General features: G+C 37.7%; 1 protein-coding gene across 2 annotated transcripts in view; it reads right to left on the bottom strand.

The window, feature by feature from the left end:
• Window positions 1–23,605, bottom strand: part of LOC132121322 (glutamate receptor ionotropic, delta-1-like) — a 545,908-nt gene that overhangs the window by 254,715 nt on the left and 267,588 nt on the right. For both annotated transcript variants that reach the window (XM_059530614.1, XM_059530615.1), the window contains exon 3: window positions 14,920–15,204. In XM_059530614.1, the coding sequence (XP_059386597.1) occupies window positions 14,920–15,204 (285 nt within the window). The remainder of the gene's footprint in view (window positions 1–14,919; window positions 15,205–23,605) is intronic.

The raw sequence follows: 23,605 nt of genomic DNA, 5'->3' as shown, positions 1-23,605 counted from the left end.
TAGGGTCAATATACAATCAACACTATCCACCCTGCGGACGAACAAACATTTTATTGCACTATTAATACTATAATGCTACAAGTAATTCCTGAAGATGAATGTAGTTAATAATAACCCATTTAATTATGTACATCTCACTTTGAGCTAATTTGTTACACTGGTTCAGTAGATGTAAATCTAAAGAGCAAGGATTGGCATCTAAGCAGGATGATGAGACTCTCTTTCAAGAAGCAATAGTCATAAGAAAAAACATCTTCAGAGTTCCACGAAAGAGTTCCTGAAAGGGACTTCTTTCCCACAGGGACCCCGTCAATTAGAGCATGGTAAGCTAAACTGGTGACCACATCGACTCTGAAGCTAATGATATATTTGGCAACTTTTTAACAATGTTACTGTCAACGGGCATCCAGGTGAGTCACAAGGACCCATGACTGATGGAAATTTGCCCAAGCAAGAAACCAAGAAATGTGCCCAGGCAACATTGCTCCAAAAAATTGCCTTTGCCGAATTACTCAAACAGTTGCCAGGTGAATCATCAGCCTGAGAATACCAGGACATGTACATGGTGAGTTTTATTTTATTTATAATTTTATTTATTTATTTTTATTTTTTGCAGGAACTCCAGTACTGAAACAAATTGGCAGTAAACTGGGTTTGCACTGTGTGTCATACACCAACTTCATACTATCCTTCCTCGACATGACACACCACCTAAGGGCATACAGTAACTTATTCTAGTGCCCTAGCACTAGTCTATACTACATCTAATCTATACTACACACCAGCATCTCTAAGTTGATCCCCTTTAAGGGCCAGACATGACGGTTTCAGAGCTCAGGCCGGAGATTAAATATTGTCCCTTGCACCTGATTGGGATCAATATCACCCACATCATGTCGAGGAGGGATCTTAGATCTAAGAAACACACTCTGGTTGACCAACAAGGTGCTATTAATTAAAGGCAAGACCCTTGTTAAAAAACCTTGGCCAGAACTCCTGAAAACAGAGTGATCGGAGGAAATGTGTAAAGATGCAATCTGGGCCTTGTATGGGCCATCGCGTCAGAGAGAATTAGAGGGGACATCTTCTGTGAATCCAAAAGGTCCACCTCTGCTTCGTAATTTTCCCAAATTTGTCTGCCTACTTTGGAGTGGTGTTTCCATTCCCCATATGTTAGAGCTTGTCTGGACAGTGAGTCTGCTCCCACATGCCCCAGAATGTAAATCGTCCTGAGGGACAGGAACTTGTCCTGTGCCCAAAGCAGAACCTGCCATCCTGTTCAGGTGGTGCAAATTCAATCTGCCATGCCGATTTATGTAAGAGACTACCACAGTGTTTTCCACCCGCACTAGGACATGTTAGCCCCTTAACTAATGGAAGAAGTATCATTCTATGGCAAGTGATGTGCCATTTGAGATCCATTGGGCTGGATGGTCATCTAAGACCACACCCCAACCCATGAGGGAAGCATCTGTTGTTAGACTCTTGCGATGACAACATGCCTAGAGTTGGACCCAAGGTAAGAAACTAGAGTCTGAACCACATAGAAAGGGTACAAAGCACCTAGCGCATAAGCATTGCCTCTGGAGCGGGGGTTTGAAATAACAAATTACAAATACAATCACTCACTCACATTACTGTAATTAAAGTGCCTTGCAAAAGTATTAATTTTTCGTTGCCCTGTGTTAAACTGCTTTAAATTACTTTTTCCAACATCAATCTGCACTCCATACACCATAATGGTAAAGCAAAAACTGCTTTTTAACATCTTTGTCAAAATTATTACAAAAAAAATAAAAATAAAAATAATAAAATGAGTATTCTACCCTTATCTGTGACAGTTGAAATTTAGCTCAGGAGCATTCATACTGCTTATAGATGTTACTACACTTCAAATGAAGTTAACCTGTGGCAAATTCAGTTGAATGGACATGATTTGGAAAGGCCTTAATAAAAGCCTAACAACTGATAATGCATATCAGATCCAACATTGAGCACTGAGGTCAAAATAACTGCCTGTACAGCTCAGAAACAGTTTTGTGTTGAGCCACACATCGGCGGAAGAGTTAAAAAAATAATTCTGCTTCACTGAAGGGTCCCAGAAGCTTGTAGTCTCTGTTACCCTTAATGGAAGAAGTTTGAAAGAACCTGGGGAGCGTTTCCCAAAACCATAGTTGCTAACTAAGTTAGCAACTTTGTTGGTTGCAATACAATTTCCCATTGCCAACCAACTAAGTTGCTAACAGGTAAGCAACTATGCTTTTGGGAAACGCACCCCAGGACTCTTCCTAGAGATGGCATTCTGGCCAAACTGAGCAACTGATGGAGAAGGGCATTGGTTAGTGTGGTGACCAAGAACCTGATGGTCAATCTAGTTGAGCTCCATGATCATATGTGGAGATAGGAGAAATCTACAGAAGGACCAACATCACTGCAACATTCCACCAATCTGGGCTTTATGCCAGTGTGGCAAGACTCAAACCTCTCTTCAGTTAAGTCACATGAAAACACCTTAGTAGTTAATGTGGCTCAGTCGTAGAGCATTGTGTTAGCAGCGCAAAAGGTTGTGGGTTCGATTCCCAGGGAACACATGTTAGGTAAAAAATAAAATAAAATATATAGCCTGAATGCACTGTAAGTCGCTTTGGATAAAGGTGTCTGCTAAATGCATAAATGTAAATGTAAAACGCCCTTGGAATTTACAAAAAACCTGTATTGTACTTAAAGGACTCTCAGACTCTGAAAAACAAGATTTTCTGGTCTGATGACCCTCAATTCTAAGCGTCATGTTTGAAGGAAGCCAGCTCTGCTCATCACCTGCAGAGTACCATCACAAAAGTAAAGTATGCTGGTAGCAGCCTCAAGCTGTGGGGCTGTTTTTCAGTGGCAGGGACTGATGAACTCGTCATAGTAGAGGGAACACTCAGTGCAGAAAAATATAAAGATAGCATTAATGAAAACTCAGTCCAGAGCATTCGGAATCTCAGACTTGGCAGAAGGTGTACCTTCCAGGACAATGACTTAAATGACCCTAACTCTTCAAATATCATTGAGTGGCCCAACAAGAGCCTGAGATTGAACCCAGTCAAATATTTCTGGAGAAACCTGAAAATGCGCATCTGCTCCCATCCACCCTGACAGAACCTGACCTGCAAAGCTTGTTACATCATACTCAAAAAGACTTGAGGCTGTTTATGTTCTTCAGCTAAATATTTAGTTAAGGGTATGGATACTTATGCAATGTGCTTATTTATTTTTTTATTTTATTTTTTATATATTTACATTTAAGAAGTTATTTTTTTGCTTTGTCGATATGGTGAATGGAGTGTAGATTGATCTGAAAAGAAAAAGAATAATAATTTAAAGCAGTTTAACATAAGGCTGCTTCAGAATGAAATGCGGAAAAAAAAATGAAGGAATATGAATCGCAAGGCACAGTATGTATTTTCTATCAGAAATTTTACTGTTTTGAGTCTTAAAAAAACAAATAAAAAAAATAAACTTTTTCTCTAGTACATTTTAAGTGATGTATCTCTACTACTTTCCCTCCATTTGTGTCCGTTACATGTTTGTTTTAATTTGATTTTATCCATCAACATGACTGAATAGCGACAGAGTAATTGGTCTCACTCTCATCAAATTAAATTGTACATATAAAACTTTAACCGCCAACTGGTGATAGTCATGGCTGCTGGACTGCATTCTTCAAGCATCAATTCAGTCGAGTTGTCAAATTACTGTTTTGAATTATGCATCAGTAACATATAGAAACCTCGGCTTGGAACTATAGGGAGACGCGCGATCTGCACTGCCGCGTCTCTTCCTTGCATGCATCCTGCAGCAGTTAACTTGGAGAAGTCGGCAGCTCATTACTCCTGATTAATTTGAGCGTGTGATGAGGATGATCACTACAGAAAAAAAAGTGTGTTGAGCACACTAAAATGTTTAGAAATAATAATAATAATAATAAAAAAACAGGTTATCATGGCTTAAATGTAATGAAATTTGGAGGACCAGATTCAGTATGCACCTTATTGATGACCCGTGGCATTATTATATCTCTGTCAGTGCGTGATGTGATAAAATTGCAGCTCAATAATAAACAACTTTTTTTTTATTTTTTTGTGATAATTTTTATACAATCTGCCTTCATTTAGCAACTGAACACTTTTTGTTACATTCTATTGTAGATGCTGTTGATAGAGCATTGTTTGCCCAGACTGCCACAGCTCTGCAAAGAGAAGTGTGTTTTCTTTTGAAAAAAAAATTCCCCTGAAATACTTCCTGATTTAATGCATTTTTTCCCCTTACAATTTGTATTATCACCATAACAATTTAAGTAAATGAAGCAATGTGTAGCTCTTAACCCATCTTATGGTGTGTGATGAACTCTCATATTAATTTCTAATGGTTTTGTATTCTTTGCATTGTTCTTAACATTAATATTTTATGTGCAGCAATAGCATACTCTGACTCAGTGGCCTTACACCTGATTTTAAATCTAATGTTTCAAACATTATGATTTAAATGGTGATGAGTGTACTGAGAATAACTCTCATCTTTTCATCACTTTTCATCATAATAGATTATCAGTGTTGTTTTGATGTATTTTGAAGTTGGCAGTAAAAATTAAAACTGCCGGATGATAAATATTCTTAATTCATTCTGACAAACAACAAAATATATGTACTGCAGTATGTACAATGTTTTCCAAATGTTTAAATTGCAGTGTATAGCATTTATTATAAGGGGTACAATCCGCAGCTCAGAATACTCACTACTCATGAGTACTTTCAAGTAAGCTACACTTTTACTCTTACTCAAGTAGTTTTTTTCTTCTTCAAATTTCTTTTTTTTTTCTTTTTTTTTCTTTTTTTTTTTTTGGACAAGTACTTTTTACTCTACTCAATTTTTTTTAAGGTAATGGTACTTTTACTTGTGTATATTTTTTTCAGTACTCTTTCCACCACTGCTCTGGGGATTGGGCTTTGAATAAAATACCATGGCTTTGAGCCACAACTGAAATGGTCTCATGAATCCCATATAGCTCCTAAATACTGTAAGGATCAGCAGTCAAAACGGCAAAGCCCCTTTCCACATTTCAATGACATCACAGACTGAGGTTATTTATGCCAAATTCTTGGCATTTAACATGCCTGAATCACAACCAGTCAAAGGATGTTCTCATCAGTGTTAAAGGGATAGTTCACTTTCAAATTAAATGTTGATATGTTTTAGCTTACCTCAAGGACATCCAAGATGTAGGTGTCTTTGTTTCCTTAGTAGTTTCCATTTTTATATTTTTAGGTCAAACCGTTCTTGTCTGTGACTCATATAATGGAGGTCTATCGTCACCACCTCAAAGAGCATGCACAGAGGAGTCCAAATTAAACAATTACCCATCTAAGTACACATTGATGACCTAAGACACGAAAGGAGCGGTTTGTGTAAGAAAACGAACAGTATTTATATCGTTTTTACCTCTTGTACACAACCACGTCCAACTGATCTGAGGGCGCGCGTGCTTCCTGATGTCGTGACTCGTGTGACGTTTGCGCGTGCTCTGGTTTAGTCTGCGCAAGCGCGGAAAGCGCCGGAAGTGTTCTCTCGCATGTGTACGTCACTCATTGTTTACACTTACTGTCTATGGTTTACACAGAGATTTTAGAAGTGTTACCTTTAACTGTGAAGATCTTAACATATTTAGATGTACAGGAAATTGCAATGGAAGACGATTTCAACCAAGTGTAGCTCGGTCTACTTTCGCTTTAGGGACTCGTTATGCTGAGACCTCCACTCTTAAGAGTTCCCCTACCAGGGTTGAGCGTTGTTAGATTCCTCTCATTTAAGAGAGTAATTCTACTGAAGCCTCTGCTCTGCAGAGCTCCATTTAGGCAGTATTAATTTGTAGGCTCTTTCTTGAGCCTCACTTACTGCCTCTGGCGTTGAGTATAGCCAAGGCTCCTCTCATTCTAGAGAGTTGTTATGCTGAGACTTCCACTCTTAAGAGCTCCTCAACTAGTGTTGTTAGGGTTCCTCTCATTTGAGAGAGTCATTCTGCTGAAGCCTCCACTCTTCAGAACTTTGTCCTTGGCAGTAATATGAATTTGTATGCTCTTTCTTTTTGAGCCTCTTTAACCTCTTAACCTGCACTCTGACGCGGGCATCCTGAACTCCCCTTGTTTACACTTGTCAATATTTACGAATGGATTAAATGAAACAGGACAAATTTAATTTTGAAAAACTATATATTATTATAAAGATCTAAGCCTCACGCATTGACGACAGATTGCTGTTTTTCAATGGAAAGCTTATAAAGAATGTATTTGCTAAATTTGTGTATGCAGTACACATCAAAACATGAAGAATGAAAATAAAGTACATACCAGATTTGTCATAATAACGAGTCATAAACACATCCACAGCTGTAAATCCCGGTTTAGTTAGGAAGGTAAGGTTCCACTGAATGACATCTCATGGAGCACGTTTAGTCCAATGAAGGAATAACGTTGTAATAAAGATGATAATTACTTTGTTTATGTTTCAGTTCTTCAGTGACAGAACTGTTTTTGTCCATTTTGGAATAATTCACGCTCAGAGTCTTGGTAGTAAAAAAAAAAAAAAAAAAACAGCATGGTTTTGTAGCATACAGTGTCACAAACAGAATGAGATGATCCACAAAAAAAAAAAAGTGAAAGATAGGCGGAAGATTTTTTATTTGAATTATGGCACTCTCTCATGACGGGTCTGATGCACCTGTCATCTGATGGAGGCGGAACTTAGCAATCGCCTTTTTCTTTCTTTTTTTTTATTTTTCAACATTTTTGTAGATATGTGTGAGTGTGTTTTATGTTGAATGTTCCTGGATTTGCATGATTACCATCTGTTTGAGTGCAAATCAGCTCGCTATTGCTGTGTAATCATGGCTATCAATGTGAATGCCATCTATATGAACAGATTGTGATTTATTGACTTTATAGCGCATCTCTATGATTACCATCTCTATAACTGGCCATCAGCACATCAGCACGTGATAATTAACTATATAAACAGAAATCATTGTAAATGCTGCATTTCTAGCAATCTCAGGATGTACTGTAATTGGCATACAGAGTTAAATCTTTTTTTTTTCCTTATTTATTTTTCTTATTCAAATGATTCTTATTGTATATTTCTAGTGCTCAAATGAATCACTTATATGATGTCTAAGTTTCTGTCTATTGTTTTATAATTGAAAAAAAAATGCAGTGGTATGTTTAATGACTAAGATAGTTTGTAGAACCCTTCAATACAGTTGGTAAATATTTGTTTTTATTATTCCACTGTTAAAGTTCCATACTTTGGTGGGTGAGTGAGTCTATGACGTTGGTGAGCTTTGAGCCTGCCTGTAGAGGTTTGTAGTTTGGGTTCTGGCCAAAGCGAATATGAGTCTTTGAATTAGGAAAAATCCAGTTATTTGGGCACTCATCCCTCAGCACGGCGGTGTTGGTATACCATTCCCCTAGTGCCCTATAGAGGACACATCATGGAGTTCCCTCTTGAAAGGGAATGTCTCAGGTTATGCATGTAACCATGGTTCCCTGAGAATAGGTAACGAGACACTACATCCCTGTACCATGCTTTGGGCATCATGCCTGCATCTCCTTCAGACAAAGAAGTGGATGACGTATTCCACAGGTGCTCTTTTATACCCACAGTTACTATTGTTTATATCATAGGCTGCTGCTTGCAAATGTGAAGTTGTCACGGTTCATGATTCATTGACTCGCCCTCGTGTGTGTGTAGTTAATTCTGCTCCATGTGAAAGCACGGAGCTGATGGAGATTTAAAATGCGCATTAAATATCGCATGCGATTTATCATGCAGCCCTAGTGTAAATATACGATGTGATAGCAAAAACATGCGGGTGTTGTTAAGTAAAGAAAAGTAGACACTGAAAATAGATGATTCAGATGTGAATGGACTGGAAAGTTTTGTGTGAGTGATACCATCTTTATAATGGATGCTGGTTTGCAGTGAGTTCACAGTTTGTTTGCTTTAAGCATAATTTATTTTCAAGATCCCAGGCAAAATATCTATTGTTGCTTTCACTATGGCTATAAAGATCACGCAAAATAATATTCAAACTCATACTAGATGCTTTTAACACTGAATAAAGCACATAATCATTACCTAAGATTACCACTGTCATATTTTGTATGTTGTTCCTGCCACAATGTCGCAGAAAATAAAAACCATTTCTAAAACAGAGTTTCGTGTTGCTTATTGTCACGTGTAGCTGTCGCGAGTGGTTAGGACAAAAAACACATGGAAAAGATACTTTTTATCATGTTGCGTCACGTCTGGTTGGGACACACGGTGTTACAGTTTGATCCCCCAAAATAATCTAAGTATAAAAATATTAATGCTGACAGATTGTATAACTGAATCTGCAATTAGGGAAAGTGGAGAGAAGAGATTCAGTCTGGAGATGAGCAGGAACAGTTGATTTGCATGGCCCACATAGAGATCATAGAGATACTTTTTTATATATGTTCTTAATATTCAACAGGCAAAGTTCTTCTGTATCTAAATGCAAAAATAAAAATAAATTAATTAATTCATTATTGTTTGAATAAAACAGACTACTGGGTAAATAATCTAAACTAACTTCCTCTTGCGTTGAGTGTATTCAGGTCGCCTCTAGTTTTAGAGAGTTGTTTGCTCAGTCCTCCACTTTTAAGAGTCCCCCTACCAGGATTGAGGGTTGTTAGGCTTCCTCTCATTTAAGAGTGTCATGCTGCTGAAGCCTCCCCTCTCCGGAGCTCTACTTAAGCAGTACTTATGTTATGCAGACTCTGCTTCTTTCAGCCTCACTTACTGTGTCTAATGTTAAGTGTAGTCAGGTCTCCTCTCATTTTGAGAGTCGTTATGCTGAGACCTCCACTCTTAAAAGCTCCTAAACTAGCATTGAGTGTTGTTTGGCTTCCTCTCGTGGGGGGAGACATTCTGCTGAAGCCTCCACTCTCCAGAGCTCCGCTTAAGCAGTACTATTAGTATGTAGGTTATTTTGTGAGCCTCACTAACTCTTTTTTATCGCTGAGTGTAGTCAGGTCTCCTCTCGTTCTAGAGAGTTGTCATGTTGAGACCTCCACCCTTAAGAGCTCCTCAACTAACGTTGAGTGTTGTTAGGCTTCCTCTCGTGGGGGGAAACATTCTGCTGAAGCCGCCACTCTTCAGAACCCTGTCTTTGGCAGTAATACGAATTTGTAGGCTCTTTCTTTTTGAGCCTCACTAATTTCCTCTGGTGTTAAGTGTAGCTCGGTCTCCTCTCGCTTTAGGGAGTCGTTATGCTGAGGCCTCCACTCTTAAGAGTTCCCCTACCAGGGTTGAGCGTTGTTAGACTTCCTCTCATTTAAGAGAGTAATTCTACTGAAGCCTCTGCTCTGCAGAGCTCCATTTAGGCATTATTTCTTGAGCCTCACTAACTGCCTCTGGCGTTGAGTATAGCCAAGGCTCCTCTCATTCTAGAGAGTTGTTATGCTAAGACTTCCACTCTAAAGAGCTCCTCAACTAGTGTTGTTAGGGTTCCTCTCATTTGAGAGAGTCATTCTGCTGAAGCCTCCACTCTTCAGAACTTTGTCCTTGGCAGTAATATGAATTTGTATGCTCTTTCTTTTTGAGCCTCTTTAACCTCTTAACCTGCACTCTGACGCGGGCATCCTGAACTCCCCTTGTTTACACTTGTCAATATTTACGAATGGATTAAATGAAACAGGACAAATTTAATTTTGAAAAACTATATATTATTATAAAGATCTAAGCCTCACGCATTGACGACAGATTGCTGTTTTTCAATGGAAAGCTTATAAAGAATGTATTTGCTAAATTTGTGTATGCAGTACACATCAAAACATGAAGAATGAAAATGAAGTACATACCAGATTTGTCATAATAACGAGTCATAAACACATCCACAGCTGTAAATCCCGGTTTAGTTAGGAAGGTAAGGTTCCACTGAATGACATCTCATGGAGCACGTTTAGTCCAATGAAGGAATAACGTTGTAATAAAGATGATAATTACTTTGTTTATGTTTCAGTTCTTCAGTGACAGAACTGTTTGTGTCCATTTTGGAATAATTCACGCTCAGAGTCTTGGTAGTAAAAAAAAAAAAACAACAGCATGGTTTTGTAGCATAAAGTGTCACAAACAGAATGAGATGATCCACAAAAAAAAAAAGTGAAAGATAGGCGGAAGATTTTTTATTTGAATTATGGCACTCTCTCATGACGGGTCTGATGCACCTGTCATCTGATGGAGGCGGAACTTAGCAATCGCCTTTTTCTTTATTTTTTTATTTTTCAACATTTTTTAGATATGTGTGAGTTTGTTTTATGTTGAATGTGCCTGTATTTGCATGATTACCATCTGTTTGAGTGCAAATCAGCTCGCTATTGCTGTGTAATCATGGCTATCAATGTGAATGCCATCTATATGAACAGAGTGTGATTTATTGACTTTATAGCGCATCTCTATGATTACCATCTCTATAACTGGCCATCAGCACATCAGCACATGATAATTAACTATATAAACAGAAATCATTGTAAATGCTGCATTTCTAGCAATCTCAGGATGTACTGTAATTGGCATACAGAGTTAAATCTTTTTTTTTTCCTTATTTATTTTTCTTATTCAAATGATTCTTATTGTATATTTCTAGTGCTCAAATAAATCACTTATATGATGTCTAAGTTTCTGTCTATTGTTTTATAATTGAAAAAAAAAATGCAGTGGTATGTTTAATGACTAAGATAGTTTGTAGAACCCTACAATACAGTTGGTAAATATTTGTTTTTATTATTCCACTGTTAAAGTTCCATACTTTGGTGGGTGAGTGAGTCTATGACGTTGGTGAGCTTTGAGCCTGCCTGTAGAGGTTTGTAGTTCGGGTTCTGGCCAAAGCGAATATGAGTCTTTGAATTAGGAAAAATCCAGTTATTTGGGCACTCATCCCTCAGCACGGCGGTGTTGGTATACCATTCCCCTAGTGCCCTATAGAGGACACATCATGGAGTTCCCTCTTGAAAGGGAATGTCTCAGGTTATGCATGTAACCATGGTTCCCTGAGAATAGGGAACGAGACACTACATCCCTGTACCATGCTTTGGGCATCATGCCTGCATCTCCTTCAGACAAAGAAGTGGATGACGTATTCCACAGGTGCTCTTTTATACCCACAGTTACTATTGTTTATATCATAGGCTGCTGCCTGCAAATGTGAAGTTGTCACGGTTCATGATTCATTGACTCGCCCTTGTGTGTGTGTAGTTAATTCTGCTCCATGTGAAAGCACGGAGCTGATGGAGATTTAAAATGCGCATTAAATATCGCATGCGATTTATCATGCAGCCCTAGTGTAAGTATACGATGTGATAGCAAAAACATGCGGGTGTTGTTAAGTAAAGAAAAGTAGACACTGAAAATAGATGATTCAGATGTGAATGGACTGGAAAGTTTTGTGTGAGTGATACCATCTTTGTTATGGATGCTGGTTTGCAGTGAGTTCACAGTTTGTTTGCTTTAAGCATAATTTATTTTCAAGATCCCAGGCAAAATATCTATTGTTGCTTTCACTATGGCTATAAAGATCACGCAAAATAATATTCAAACTCATACTAGATGCTTTAAACACTGAATAAAGCACATAATCATTACCTAAGATTACCACTGTCATATTTTGTATGTTGTTCCTGCCACAATGTCGCAGAAAATAAAAACCATTTCTAAAACAGAGTTTCGTGTTGCTTATTGTCACGTGTACCTGTCGCGAGTGGTTAGGACAAAAAACACATGGAAAAGATACTTTTTATCATGTTGCGTCACGTCTGGTTGGGACACACGGTGTTACAGTTTGATCCCCCAAAATAATCTAAGTATAAAAATATTAATGCTGACAGATTGTATAACTGAATCTGCAATTAGGGAAAGTGGAGAGAAGAGATTCAGTCTGGAGATGAGCAGGAACAGTTGATTTGCATGGCCCACATAGAGATCATAGAGATACTTTTTTATATATGTTCTTAATATTTAACAGGCAAAGTTCTTCTGTATCTAAATGCAAAAATAAAAAATAAAAATAAATTAATTAATTCATAATTGTTTGAATAAAACGGACTACTGGGTAAATAATCTAAATATTTATCTTGTGACCATCTTTTGATTATTTCAATGAAAGCAACAATAATATAATAATTGCAATAATAATAATAATTATTATAATATATATATATATATATATATATATATATATATATATTAATCTCACAGTTATCTTGGAATCAATTTAGATTAATCTAGATTAAAATGGCTCATTTGAATTCTGCCAAAGGCATTCAGAATATGTGTGCTACCCAAATAAAATAATGACAAAAAGTAACGTTAAGTCTTTGAGAACAGGTTTCTCAAGCCAGGTGGTGCATTAGACCAGGGGCTCATCTCCTGTTTCCAAAATACATCACAAACTGCTTGAAAGCTGTAAACGAATTTCACAATACACAAGGTGCAAACAATCTTAAGCCTGTTTTACACATAATCCGTCTGCAGTGCGTATGCATTTCGTATTTTTTTACGCACCCATGTTAACTGATTCCAGCGTTCACGTGGTTGCGGTCCGTCAGTGCATTCCAGGAGCGTTGCGTCTGCAGCAGTGCAGTGATCATTACGTACCGAGAAGCGGACTGCAAACGCGTCCTGTGTGAAAGCACAATGAGTATGAGTCCGTGCTGCTTCAGCACCACATACGAAATGAACACGGACTGCATACACACTGCAGACGGATTATGTGTGAAACAGGCGTGCATCTTTGTCGAGGTTTCCATTGGGAAGCTTCTTAAAAAAAAAAATTCCCTGAAGCAAACCCGGCGGCATCTTAGCTGCATCCATGTTAGCACGTCACGTTTGATGTGGTAATTTCACAGTAGCCATACACAAAGGTTTAAAGACTCATTCTCCCCCCCTACAGATTCGGCTAGGTATACATCCGCGCTAAAATATCAAGGTGAAAGTCATCATAGCTCGCCTAGTATAGACCCAGCTCTCAACTCAACTTTGAGAATAGATTAACGGTGATATTTTTTTATCGCCCGATAAGAGTCTCCCGTTAACACAGCACGTTAACGCCGATAACGGCCCACCACTAGATTAAACCAAAACATTCAGGGAATCTATCTCATAACCTTGTACTTCAGTTATATCTGATCAAGTACACATTATTATTCTTTGCTTGGTTCGAACACATTATTATCTTTTGCTTGATTTGAAAAGCAGTTACGCAAATTTTTCTCTATTTGCTTCTCCATTTCTGCCATGGGATGAGCATTCCTTACAAAAATCTGAGATGACTGCACTGCTGAAAAGAGATGATGCCAACCCCTCAGAGGACCTCAGATGACAACAATCCAGAACCAACACACAAAACTATCAAGTTTAGCTATAAGTTTGATTGCAACATATAATCATTGATTTTTACTGTACATTTCTGCCCTATGGACATCACTTTGCCATAGTCACCACTTAATCCTAAATATAATGTAGAACCTTACATTTTCTGTGCTGCTTTGCAACAATTTGTATCGTGAAAAGCAATATACAAATAAAAATGAAATGAAGTGAACTATCAAAACTGAATGTTAACTCAAATACCTACAACTGCTGTTTAGATGAAGGGTGGAAAAGTAATTCAAAAGTATTGCCCAGTCTGAAAAATGTCTGAAAAAATGGTTTGTTAATCTTGTAACAAGAAGTTATTTCACTAAAGAAGTGTTTACAGGTTTGGTGCCATTCTCATTTCATTGTACTGACCACCCATGTGGACACTTGAGGAAAAAATTAAGTTCCTTGTAATTTTCCTCTACTTCACCGCTAAAGTCTTATGATAAAAGCCTCAAACAAATAGCATTTTTGAATCTGTGTTTCACATCAAAGCATTTCTTTGTAAAGTTCAGACCTGTGCAGCTGCTCAGAATGGATTAGTTCTAAAATATCTTACTCTCTCATTGCCACTATTTCATGGATGTGAAGTAAAATCAAGGTTTGTAAAGCAGTCATCTGAACCAGTTCTTCATGCTGCACCTGTGTGGAGCCTATTACAGGTTAATCTATAATGCTTCAAGAGCACACTTCATGCTATTTCAGAATCATCATGTTGGCCAAAAACAGGTAAATGTCATGAAAAATGTATTTATTTATTCTATATATATATATATATATAGCCTGAAAAAAAGTATTATTTTGATGGTAAATCATATATACATAGCAGTATTTATTGTACTGCCTTTAATTTGCTCTGAATTTAATATAAAATTCTAATTTAATTAAAAATAAGTAAAAAAAAAAAAAAATCACTGTACCAGAATTATTAAATTATTCAGCGAACAGCACTATAAATTAATTCTGGGCAAGGTTAATTATACATATACTCATACATACTGTATAAAGTACATAGTGTTAATAATTATCAATGAACAAGGCATAATCAATATAGATTAAAAGTTAAGATTAATAATAATAATAATTATTTTTTATTTTTTCTATTGTAAATGTTTTGTATTTATTGTATGCGTTTTGTAGTGTTACCATTTACTGTAATATGTGCAAATTGATAAACCAGCCCAAACTGAAAATGAATATTAATAATAGCAACAATGGTAATAAATAAACGAACACAAACTAAATATTTATTCAAATGAGCAGCAAAGCAATGCTACTACAAAAACTAACAGCTCAGAGACTCCACGAATTAATCACTGTTTAGTGTGAACACAGCTTTAACCAAATCACTAATTATCACATGGAATCACACAACAACAAATACTCAATATTAAGTGCTCTAACTTTTTTTTCTCTCTCAAAAGCAGGATTGCATCAACCACTCACCATAGTCACTGTCATAAAAGACAATGAACTTCTGCCAACACAGTTCACCAACTAACGTCAACATGACATCACTTAGACGGACAGGCGGTCGTGCTGCAAGGGTGTATCGCTCTCCATCAGGGCTTGGATTGAGTTGGCATGCAGTGCGAGGTGATCCTTCAGCGTTACGCTGGATGTAAAGGTGTGGTATGTGCATGGCATCTGTCAGGGACTGCAGAGCACTGGCTGAGGCACAGCCTGTAGATGTGACCAAGGCCAGGATCCCCTGTGTCATCAGTTCACATGCTGCAAAATGACAGAAAAGAAGAACAACTGATGAGTTTGGGTAGTTTACCAAGAGCCAAATAATTGTCTTAGCAGAAACAATGACATCAAAAGAATAATAAGGATCCGCTATTAAAGCTGTTGAAATACAGCATGGATGTTAGAATATAGTGTATAACAAAGTATAAGAAACAGATAACAAACAAAACATAGATAGATAGATAGATAGATAGATAGATAGATAGATAGATAGATAGATAGATAGATAGATAGATAGATAGATAGATAGATAGATAGATAGATAGATAAAAATCTGTGGCAATTCCTGTAGAGTGCCAACCCCCCTTTATTGCCTTATTCACTTTGACAAGAAGCATAATATCCAGTGAAGAGCAGTTCACATAAATTATTCCCCACTTATTTATTTATTTATTTGTTTGTTTATTATGCATTTCTTTATTTTGTATAAAAGAGGGCAAGCATGGACAGACAATATTTTTGAAAAAGTTATTAATTTATTTATTTTTAATGACTCTCTGTGTCATTAAGTGAGTAAGTAACAAGTAAAACTTGGCTTTAGAAATTATTTGGTTATGTTCCTGGCAGCTCCAGCAAACACATTTTGTTTCTGGCTAAAAGCATTTTAAATGGAGGAACTAGAAATCTAAACCAAGCATAAGTTGAACTGGGAAGTGTAATAGTAGAAATATGTAAGTCAGTGAAGATTTTGTACTAGCACAACATTATGGTCAAGCAACGTTGCAAATTGCTTCAGAAATATACAGCATATTTTCAGATATTTTCATTTAATTCCATTAAGCTCCAAATAAAAAGAGAAAATATACAATTGAGATGATATACCTTAAATGTGTACACTGGTTTTTAATTTAACCACATGGTTATTTAACATGCAGTAATTCATATTATATTTGACTTTACAGCAAAAATAACTTTGTTGTGATCAATACTGTTAGTGTGATAGAAAATATTCGTACCATCACGATTTTAGTCATAAGAACCAACCCTAGGCAGAATTGTCTTTGTGCTGATTATGAAGAAGCCCCGTTTTCTATTTTTGCAGCAATCTTAAAGCCACTTAATTCAACCAGTAATTATTATTATTATTTTTATTATTATTTTTTTTTTCTGATGACACTACTTCAACTACTTCAACATGGTTTCAATGCTTAATAACTTACACATTATAAAGGGACATACTCATTGTCTGCCTTTGTATTAATCAAGGCCAACTGAGTTTTAATTTGATCTTATATTAATTGAAATCTTTTTTTTTCTTCTTCTTTAAAAAAAGTGAGATTAGTCACACAAAATAAATAAATAAATTACAAAAATTTTTTTATTGATGACACATAAAAAATAAATAATAATAATAATAAAACAACAACAACAACAACATGTATTCATTTTATTCAGCTATGGTAGCCATGCCAAGAAACAAGCTCCATTAAAAAAAAAAGTATCTAGAAAAAAAGCATCTAGCCTCTTTGGCATTCAATGCTCAATGTATTTATAAAGCACTTTAAAACAACCTGAGTTTGTTTACCAAAGTGCTGTATACAGTTACATTGACCCAATCACACAATAGAATAAACATGTCATTAGAAAACCATAGTCACGAAACATTGAAAAAATGTTTTTAAAAGACTTTTCAACTCAGACACTGAATAATCTATTATGATGGATAATGGCAAACTGTTCCATAGCAACAGCAAAAGCTCTGTCACCTCTACATTTCAATCTAGGTCTGGGAACCAAAAGCAGATACTTAGTCTGTGATCTGAGTGATCTACCTGGATTGTGTACAATAATCAACTCACAGAGACATGGAGGAGCAAGGTTGTTTAGAGCTTTGTAGAAAAATAGCAGAATTTTTAATCGAATGCAATAATTCATCAGTAACCAGTGCAATGACTGCAAGATAGGCGTGATGCAATTCCTTCTGCTACTGCCTGTGAACAAATGAGCAGACAAATTTTGGACAAGCTGCAGACAAGGTACAGATGAGACAGGCAGCCCATAATATAGCGAGTTACAATAGTCAAGTCGCGAAGAAATGAAAGCATGGATGACAATCTCAAAACTCTTCCTGGTTAGGAAGGGTTTAACTTTTGCTAATATTCGCATATGGTAAAAATTAGCACTGGCAGTTGAATTAATTAGTTAGTTCAGCTTTAGGTCACTGTCCAGTATGAAGCATAGTTCAGTAAGCATTCCTTTCAGTTGGACACACTCAACGTCACGTCAGATGACCGACGAATTGGGATCTAGCTTAGAGTGACCAATTCATTTCACAGCCAGTGGTGCCTCTGAGAGAACAGGCTGGACCCTCCAGGGGGATACCACTTGTATCTTTCGGTGCACTCCCCAATAATCAGATGTCGATTGCTGCATTGGAGGGTGAGCCAGACTTTTCTGGGGAGGATGATTTAGTGGAACTGCCATTTTCTGGTGCCAGATGCGAATCCAGAAATTATGGCTATGCTTTCCTGGGCTGCCGAGAGTGTTGAGCTCGAGTGGAATCCTCCACCACAACCCTAAAGCCTGGACGATTGGTTTCTCGGAGTGGCACAAGCTGGTTCTCAGGGCTCCACTCTGGTGTCTTTCTTCCTGGAGGTGGATGATGAGCTCACTAGGGCACATTGCACTGCCAGAAACTTCCCCAGTGGTCCGTCCTCAAGGCAGTGGGTTGAGACCAATCTTGGAGAATCCACCCTCAGACGGTCCAGCTGATTTGGAGTTGTTTCGGAGCCACTCAGGTAGACCTGTTTTCCTCTCCAGAAACTTCTCACTGCCAGTTGATTTACTCCATGACCGAGGGAACACTTGACATGGATGCACTGGCACACAGCTGGTCGTGGTGCCTATGCAAGTATGCGTTACTCCAGTGAGCCTTCTAGCACAGACACTGTGCAAGGTCAGGGAGGACGAGGAGCAGGTCTTGTTAGTGGCGCCTTATTGACCCACCCAGACTTGGTTTCCAGAAATAATGCTTCCTGTGACAGCCCCTTGACCAATTCCTCTGAGGAAGGATCTACTAACTCAGAGACAGGGTATGCTGTGGCAAACCACTTCCAGACCTCTGGAAACTTCACATCTGGTCCCTGGATGGGACACAGAGGTTCTAGGTGACCTACCCAAAGAGGTATTTGACACCATCCTTTCGGTCAGAGCACTGTTTACGAGACGCTTTATGCTTACACCTTTAAGTTGAACCTGTTCGTCAAGTGGTGCGTTTCTCACCGGGAAGACCCTAGAAGATGCTGTCAGATTCGTGCTGTTTTTTTTTGCAACAAGGTTTGGAGCGAAGGATGTCTCCCTCGACCCTCAAAGACTATGTCACTGCGATTGCTGTTAACTATGACCCTGTAGAAGGGAAGTCACTAGGGAAGCATGACCTGTTCATCGGGTACCTTAGGGGGGCAAGAAGGTTAAATCCTCCACGGCGCCCCTCTATACCCTCTTGGGTTATATCTTTGCTCCTGCTTTAATTGGCCTCCATCGAGAGGGTAGGGGACCTGCATGCATTTTTGGTTGACAAATAGTGCCTAGAGTTTTGGCCAGCTGACTCCCAGGTAACCCTGAGACCCCTGTCCGGCTATGTGCCCAAGTTCCCACTACTACCTTCAGGGATCAGGTGGTGAGCCTGCAAACACTGCCCCAGGACCCAGCCTTAGCTTTGCTCTGTCCCATATGCAGACCGGACAAAGCTTCAAGACCTCAGACCAGCTCTATGTCTGTCACAGAGGCCGGCAGAAGGGAAATGCTGTCTCCAAGCAGAGGATTGCTCACTGGATAGTGAATGCCATCCCCCTGGCTTATCAGGCACCGGGTGTGCCCTGCCCATTCAGGTTGCGAGCTCACTCAACTAGAACTCACTGGCAGATATGTGTAGAGCTGTAGGCTGGGTGACCCCCAACACGTTCGCTAGATTCTATAGCTTTTCTGTGGAGCCGGTATCCTCCGGTGTTCTCAAGGGTAGAAACATTGAGAGGCCCTGACTTTGGGTCAGCTTGCTAAAAACTGCTCCAGAGAGTCCATGCAGCAGAACATTTTGAGCTCCTCCTCCGTGGAACATCTGGTGCCAGGCCCTCCCTCAATGAATCTGTGAGAACCAGTAGAGGGCTGGGTTCCATATTGTAGAAACTTAAGTGGATCTCATATGTGTAAAATTCACGGTATAGCCTCAGAGCCTGTGTTTCCCCAGCAGACCTCTGCCTTTTCCAAGAGGGTTACAATCACCTCCAATTTTTAATTTGCACCTAAACGGATGTTCATGTGTCTATTTGCTTCTGAAATCTCCACAGCATCCCTGTTCCAAGTGGAACAGGTACGTTTTCCCAGTTTTATCAATTCCTAATGAGTGGGTAGTGCCATAGCAGCAGTAGCTGGTCATCTTATGGTAAGGCCTGGCCAGCACCAGAAAATAAGGGTGCAGGACACTTCCAAAGGACACTGGAAGGGGCAGTAACTAAGGCCCTTTGGTAGGGATCCCAATTTGTCTGTCATCTGACGTGATGTCAAGAGTGACCGACTTTAAAGACATATATGGTTACCCTCGTTCCCTGAAGATGGGAGCAGGGATGTCACGTCCCATCCTCATAGTTTCTGTACCACCTTTAGTTTACACTCAAAATGAATTGGTCTCTCTAAGTGAGATTTCAATTCATCGGTCATCCGACGTCACGTCTCCTTTCCCTCCTTTAGGGAACAAGGGTCACCATACATAACCGAAATGATCCTTGACCTCAGCAAAGCAATATGGGGAAAGGGAGCACAGATCAAAGGTGCCTGGATCAAAATATATCACTCTTATTTAATCAACATATTATAATGGTGTAATACCCAGGTATTTCTGTATATTATAGAATAATTCTTTGTACAGCAAAATAACAAGTCTCATACAATCATACAATCATACACATAGCATGTGCACAAACTTTTAAAAGAGTTGATAAATCATTATGTCTCAAATGTTAGTCTTATATTGTTGGTCTCAAAAGCAATGTGGTCCTTGAGGCTGAGACCCAGCTAATGGCTCAAACTCCAGTTAGTCTTATCAGTTGTCTAGACTGCCATTTAATGTATTACTGCATTAGTTCCAATATTGTTGGTGTTGTATATTCCTTCTCTGGTAACTGGTAACTACAAAACTTTGGCCTTATAGTGTTGCATTTTTTAAAGACTTAAAAGTTGAAGCCTTTTCAAGCATAGACTGGTTGTCATCATTGTAATTATATTATTAAATTTAAAAATGAAGATAAAACATTCAGTTTCTGTTCTCTAAAACACAATTCAAAACCCATTTTGCCTTAGAAAACAAATTCTTAGATAAAATATAATATTAAATGAGGAAAAAGATGGATTTTTATACATTTGGAATTCATTGGACCATGAAAATGGCCATTCGATACCAGAAAGGAGGACAGAAAGGACTGAAAACTAAGAGGGATTTGTAACTTTGGCTGAAAATTTAAGTCGTTTTAGAGGCAAAGTTATTACATTGATGAAAGATTACAGAGACAAACATTCATTCATTTATTTATTTATTTTAATTTGTATTTTTTTTTTGGAATAACATGCACTGATGCATTGAGCACAATATGATCAGGGAAGGCGTATTTAAAAAAGTAAACATGTTAAATTTGAATTCCGTGCTGTTCTGTGTTTCTTGAAAACTTTAAAAAAAAATCTTTAAGAGACATTTTTTTTTTTTTGTAAAACACAAACCTCTCTAACCACATGGAGGAAAAAGAAAGAATTTTTTAATAAAATGCTGATCAATAGATCGATGCCTCTCAGAGAAACTCTGTGCTTACTGGAGAGATATTGAAATGTCATTTTGAGGCACAAGCTATAGAAGAATTCATGGCTGATTATCAACTTGCAGAGACTATTGACGTAACAAGTACTGAACAACACTGAAAGCTCATTAAGTGCAAGACTGTAATGCCACTAAAAATCAAACTTTAAAAATGAACTTAGTGTTACGGCTATGGATTTTTTGTTATGTTTCTTTTTTCCTGTTCACCTGCCCTGTGTAGTTCTGTTGTCCAAGTTTCCTATGATTCCTAATTTATTTCTATGGTGATGTGTTCATTTCAGGTGTGTCTTTTTTCTTCACCCAGGATTTATATTACCTGTTCCATTCAGTTCTCTGCCAGTTATTTGCTTTAGCATAGTGTGTGGTACATTTGCTATTGCGATTCTGTCATGTGTATCCCTTGTAGATTTGTTATTAAAATATTATTTTTGGATAATATTCCTTCATCATGTGCTTTAAATAGCAAAACACCTTACACATTGCTCCAATGCATTATTTTTATTTATTTATTCATTCATTCATACAAACTGTTGTTGTGTCTGAAACACGTCAAAACTCATAGAGCAGGATTTCAATGAAAACGATAAAAGGCAGATATTCGTTACAGGCACAATGACCTGTTAGCTCCAAAGGCATTATTGTGTGGAGCACAAGTGAGAAAATGTATCCATTCCAATTAACATTTGTTATCCAAAACATGGAACACAAAGCAAATGACAGAAAAAGGCAGTTAAGCTTAAACAGTCTGACATTGTTCTCTGATTTGGGCCTGTACATCGCACAGTAGCACGGAGCTTGAACAAGTAAAATGTTGCTCAAAAATGCACATCTGAACTTTTGTTGTGGAAAGACAAAGAATAATCAACCATGAAGTGACCGACTGCACATGCCGAATGTTCGGTAGTTAGAAGCCCCACATTCTATTACCGGTCTAATCTCCTTGAATAGGCAAGTGAGGTGCTGTCCATGACTGAACTCCTTAGAGTCCAAATCAGGAGTAGATAGTAACATAAATATTGTAAGCTAATGGTCTTGAATACAACACCTCGCATGCAAACACCACAATAAATAAATTAATAAATAAATACATACATACATTCATACACTGTATGTGGTACAGTGCAAAGCAAGTGAGAAAGAAAAACTGACTGCTCACTCTCTATAGCCTTGACCTTAACATTGGATCCCCAGGAACCTAGCTCATGCGACATTTAAGCAACTGCAGAATGAGCGAGTTGGGATGACAAGCTTTCCTTCTTTCTTCAAAAAATAAAATAAAATAAATAAAAGCCTAGTCTTGGATAAAAATATACACACAATATTTACCAAATTAAAATGCTGTGAGATTTTAAGTTTGCTTTTATTAATTAGAAAACCTCTGTGCATAAGCAAAATCTATCTTTTGTATGCATACAAACACTTGTATGAAGAAATCTATGCAAAACCATGTTACAGTTTTGTTTGTAGTAATTGTAATGATTCCAAACCAACACCTTTCATTTTAAGAGGATTATTTAATAAAAAATAAATTAAATAAAAATGAATCCATAAAGTAATTTATTTTGTGAAGTTTATCCGAGTTTGGGTCTTTAAAATGATGAATTGAGAATCCATATCAGTCTGTGTGCTTAAGTTCTGCAAACTCATTAAATGCATCTGTTCAGTAGACTAGCAAAATGCTCCATCAATACGACAGCAGTTATTTGAAAAATGTAGAACAATTTGAAGAGCTAAACAGTCCAAGGAGAATGACATATGCTTGCTGTTTGGGCAGGAAGAGGCAAAAAGGGAGCGTGAAGAAATGTATAGTTCAGTCACATGGTAAATGTACTGAGCAGAGGAAAATTATGTATTGCAAGGAGTGAAAAGATTATTCTTTTTTGCCTTCATGTTAGAGATGAATGAGCTCCTCTAAAGCTGTAGACCAACTCACAATTTTTTTCTGTCTCATCTTTAAAGGGGTCATAAGATGCAATTTAAATTTTTCCTTTATCTTTGGAGTGTTACAAGCTCTTGGTGCATACAAAAATATCTGTAAAGTTTCAAATATTTAAGTCTCAAATCCAAAAACATTCTTTATAAAAGTTAAGAGTCAACCACTCCTACCTAAAATGACTCATTCTAACATTCCCCCACGTCTACGTTTCAATGTGGGAAGATTTGCATAACACCGCCCATGCCACTCAAATATGAGTTTTGAGCAGTGTAGAGTAACTGTTAGAGCTTGTTGTTTGTCGTTTCTCTGATCACAAATGCATACTTGGTTTTATGTTTACACAGCGCGATACACAACACTTATACAGGTGCATCTCAATAAATTAGAATGTTGTGGAAAAGTTAATTTATTTCAGTAATTCAACTCAAATTGTGAAACTCGTGTATTAAATAGATCCAATGCACACAGATTGAAGTAGTTTAAGTCTTTGGTTCTTTTAATTGTGATGATTTTGGCTCACAGTTAACAAAAACCCACCAATTCCTATCTCAACAAATTGGAATATGGTGACATCCCTGTAAAGGTTCCCTGAGCCTTCAAAATGGTCTCTCAGTTTGGTTCACTAGGCTGCTGATCTGACAGTT

The sequence above is a fragment of the Carassius carassius genome, chromosome 39 (genome assembly GCF_963082965.1).
Source record: "Carassius carassius chromosome 39, fCarCar2.1, whole genome shotgun sequence".
Taxonomy (NCBI): Eukaryota; Metazoa; Chordata; class Actinopteri; order Cypriniformes; family Cyprinidae; genus Carassius; species Carassius carassius.
Note: the sequence above shows the minus strand (reverse complement) of the source record. Positions and strands in the feature narration are given on the sequence as shown.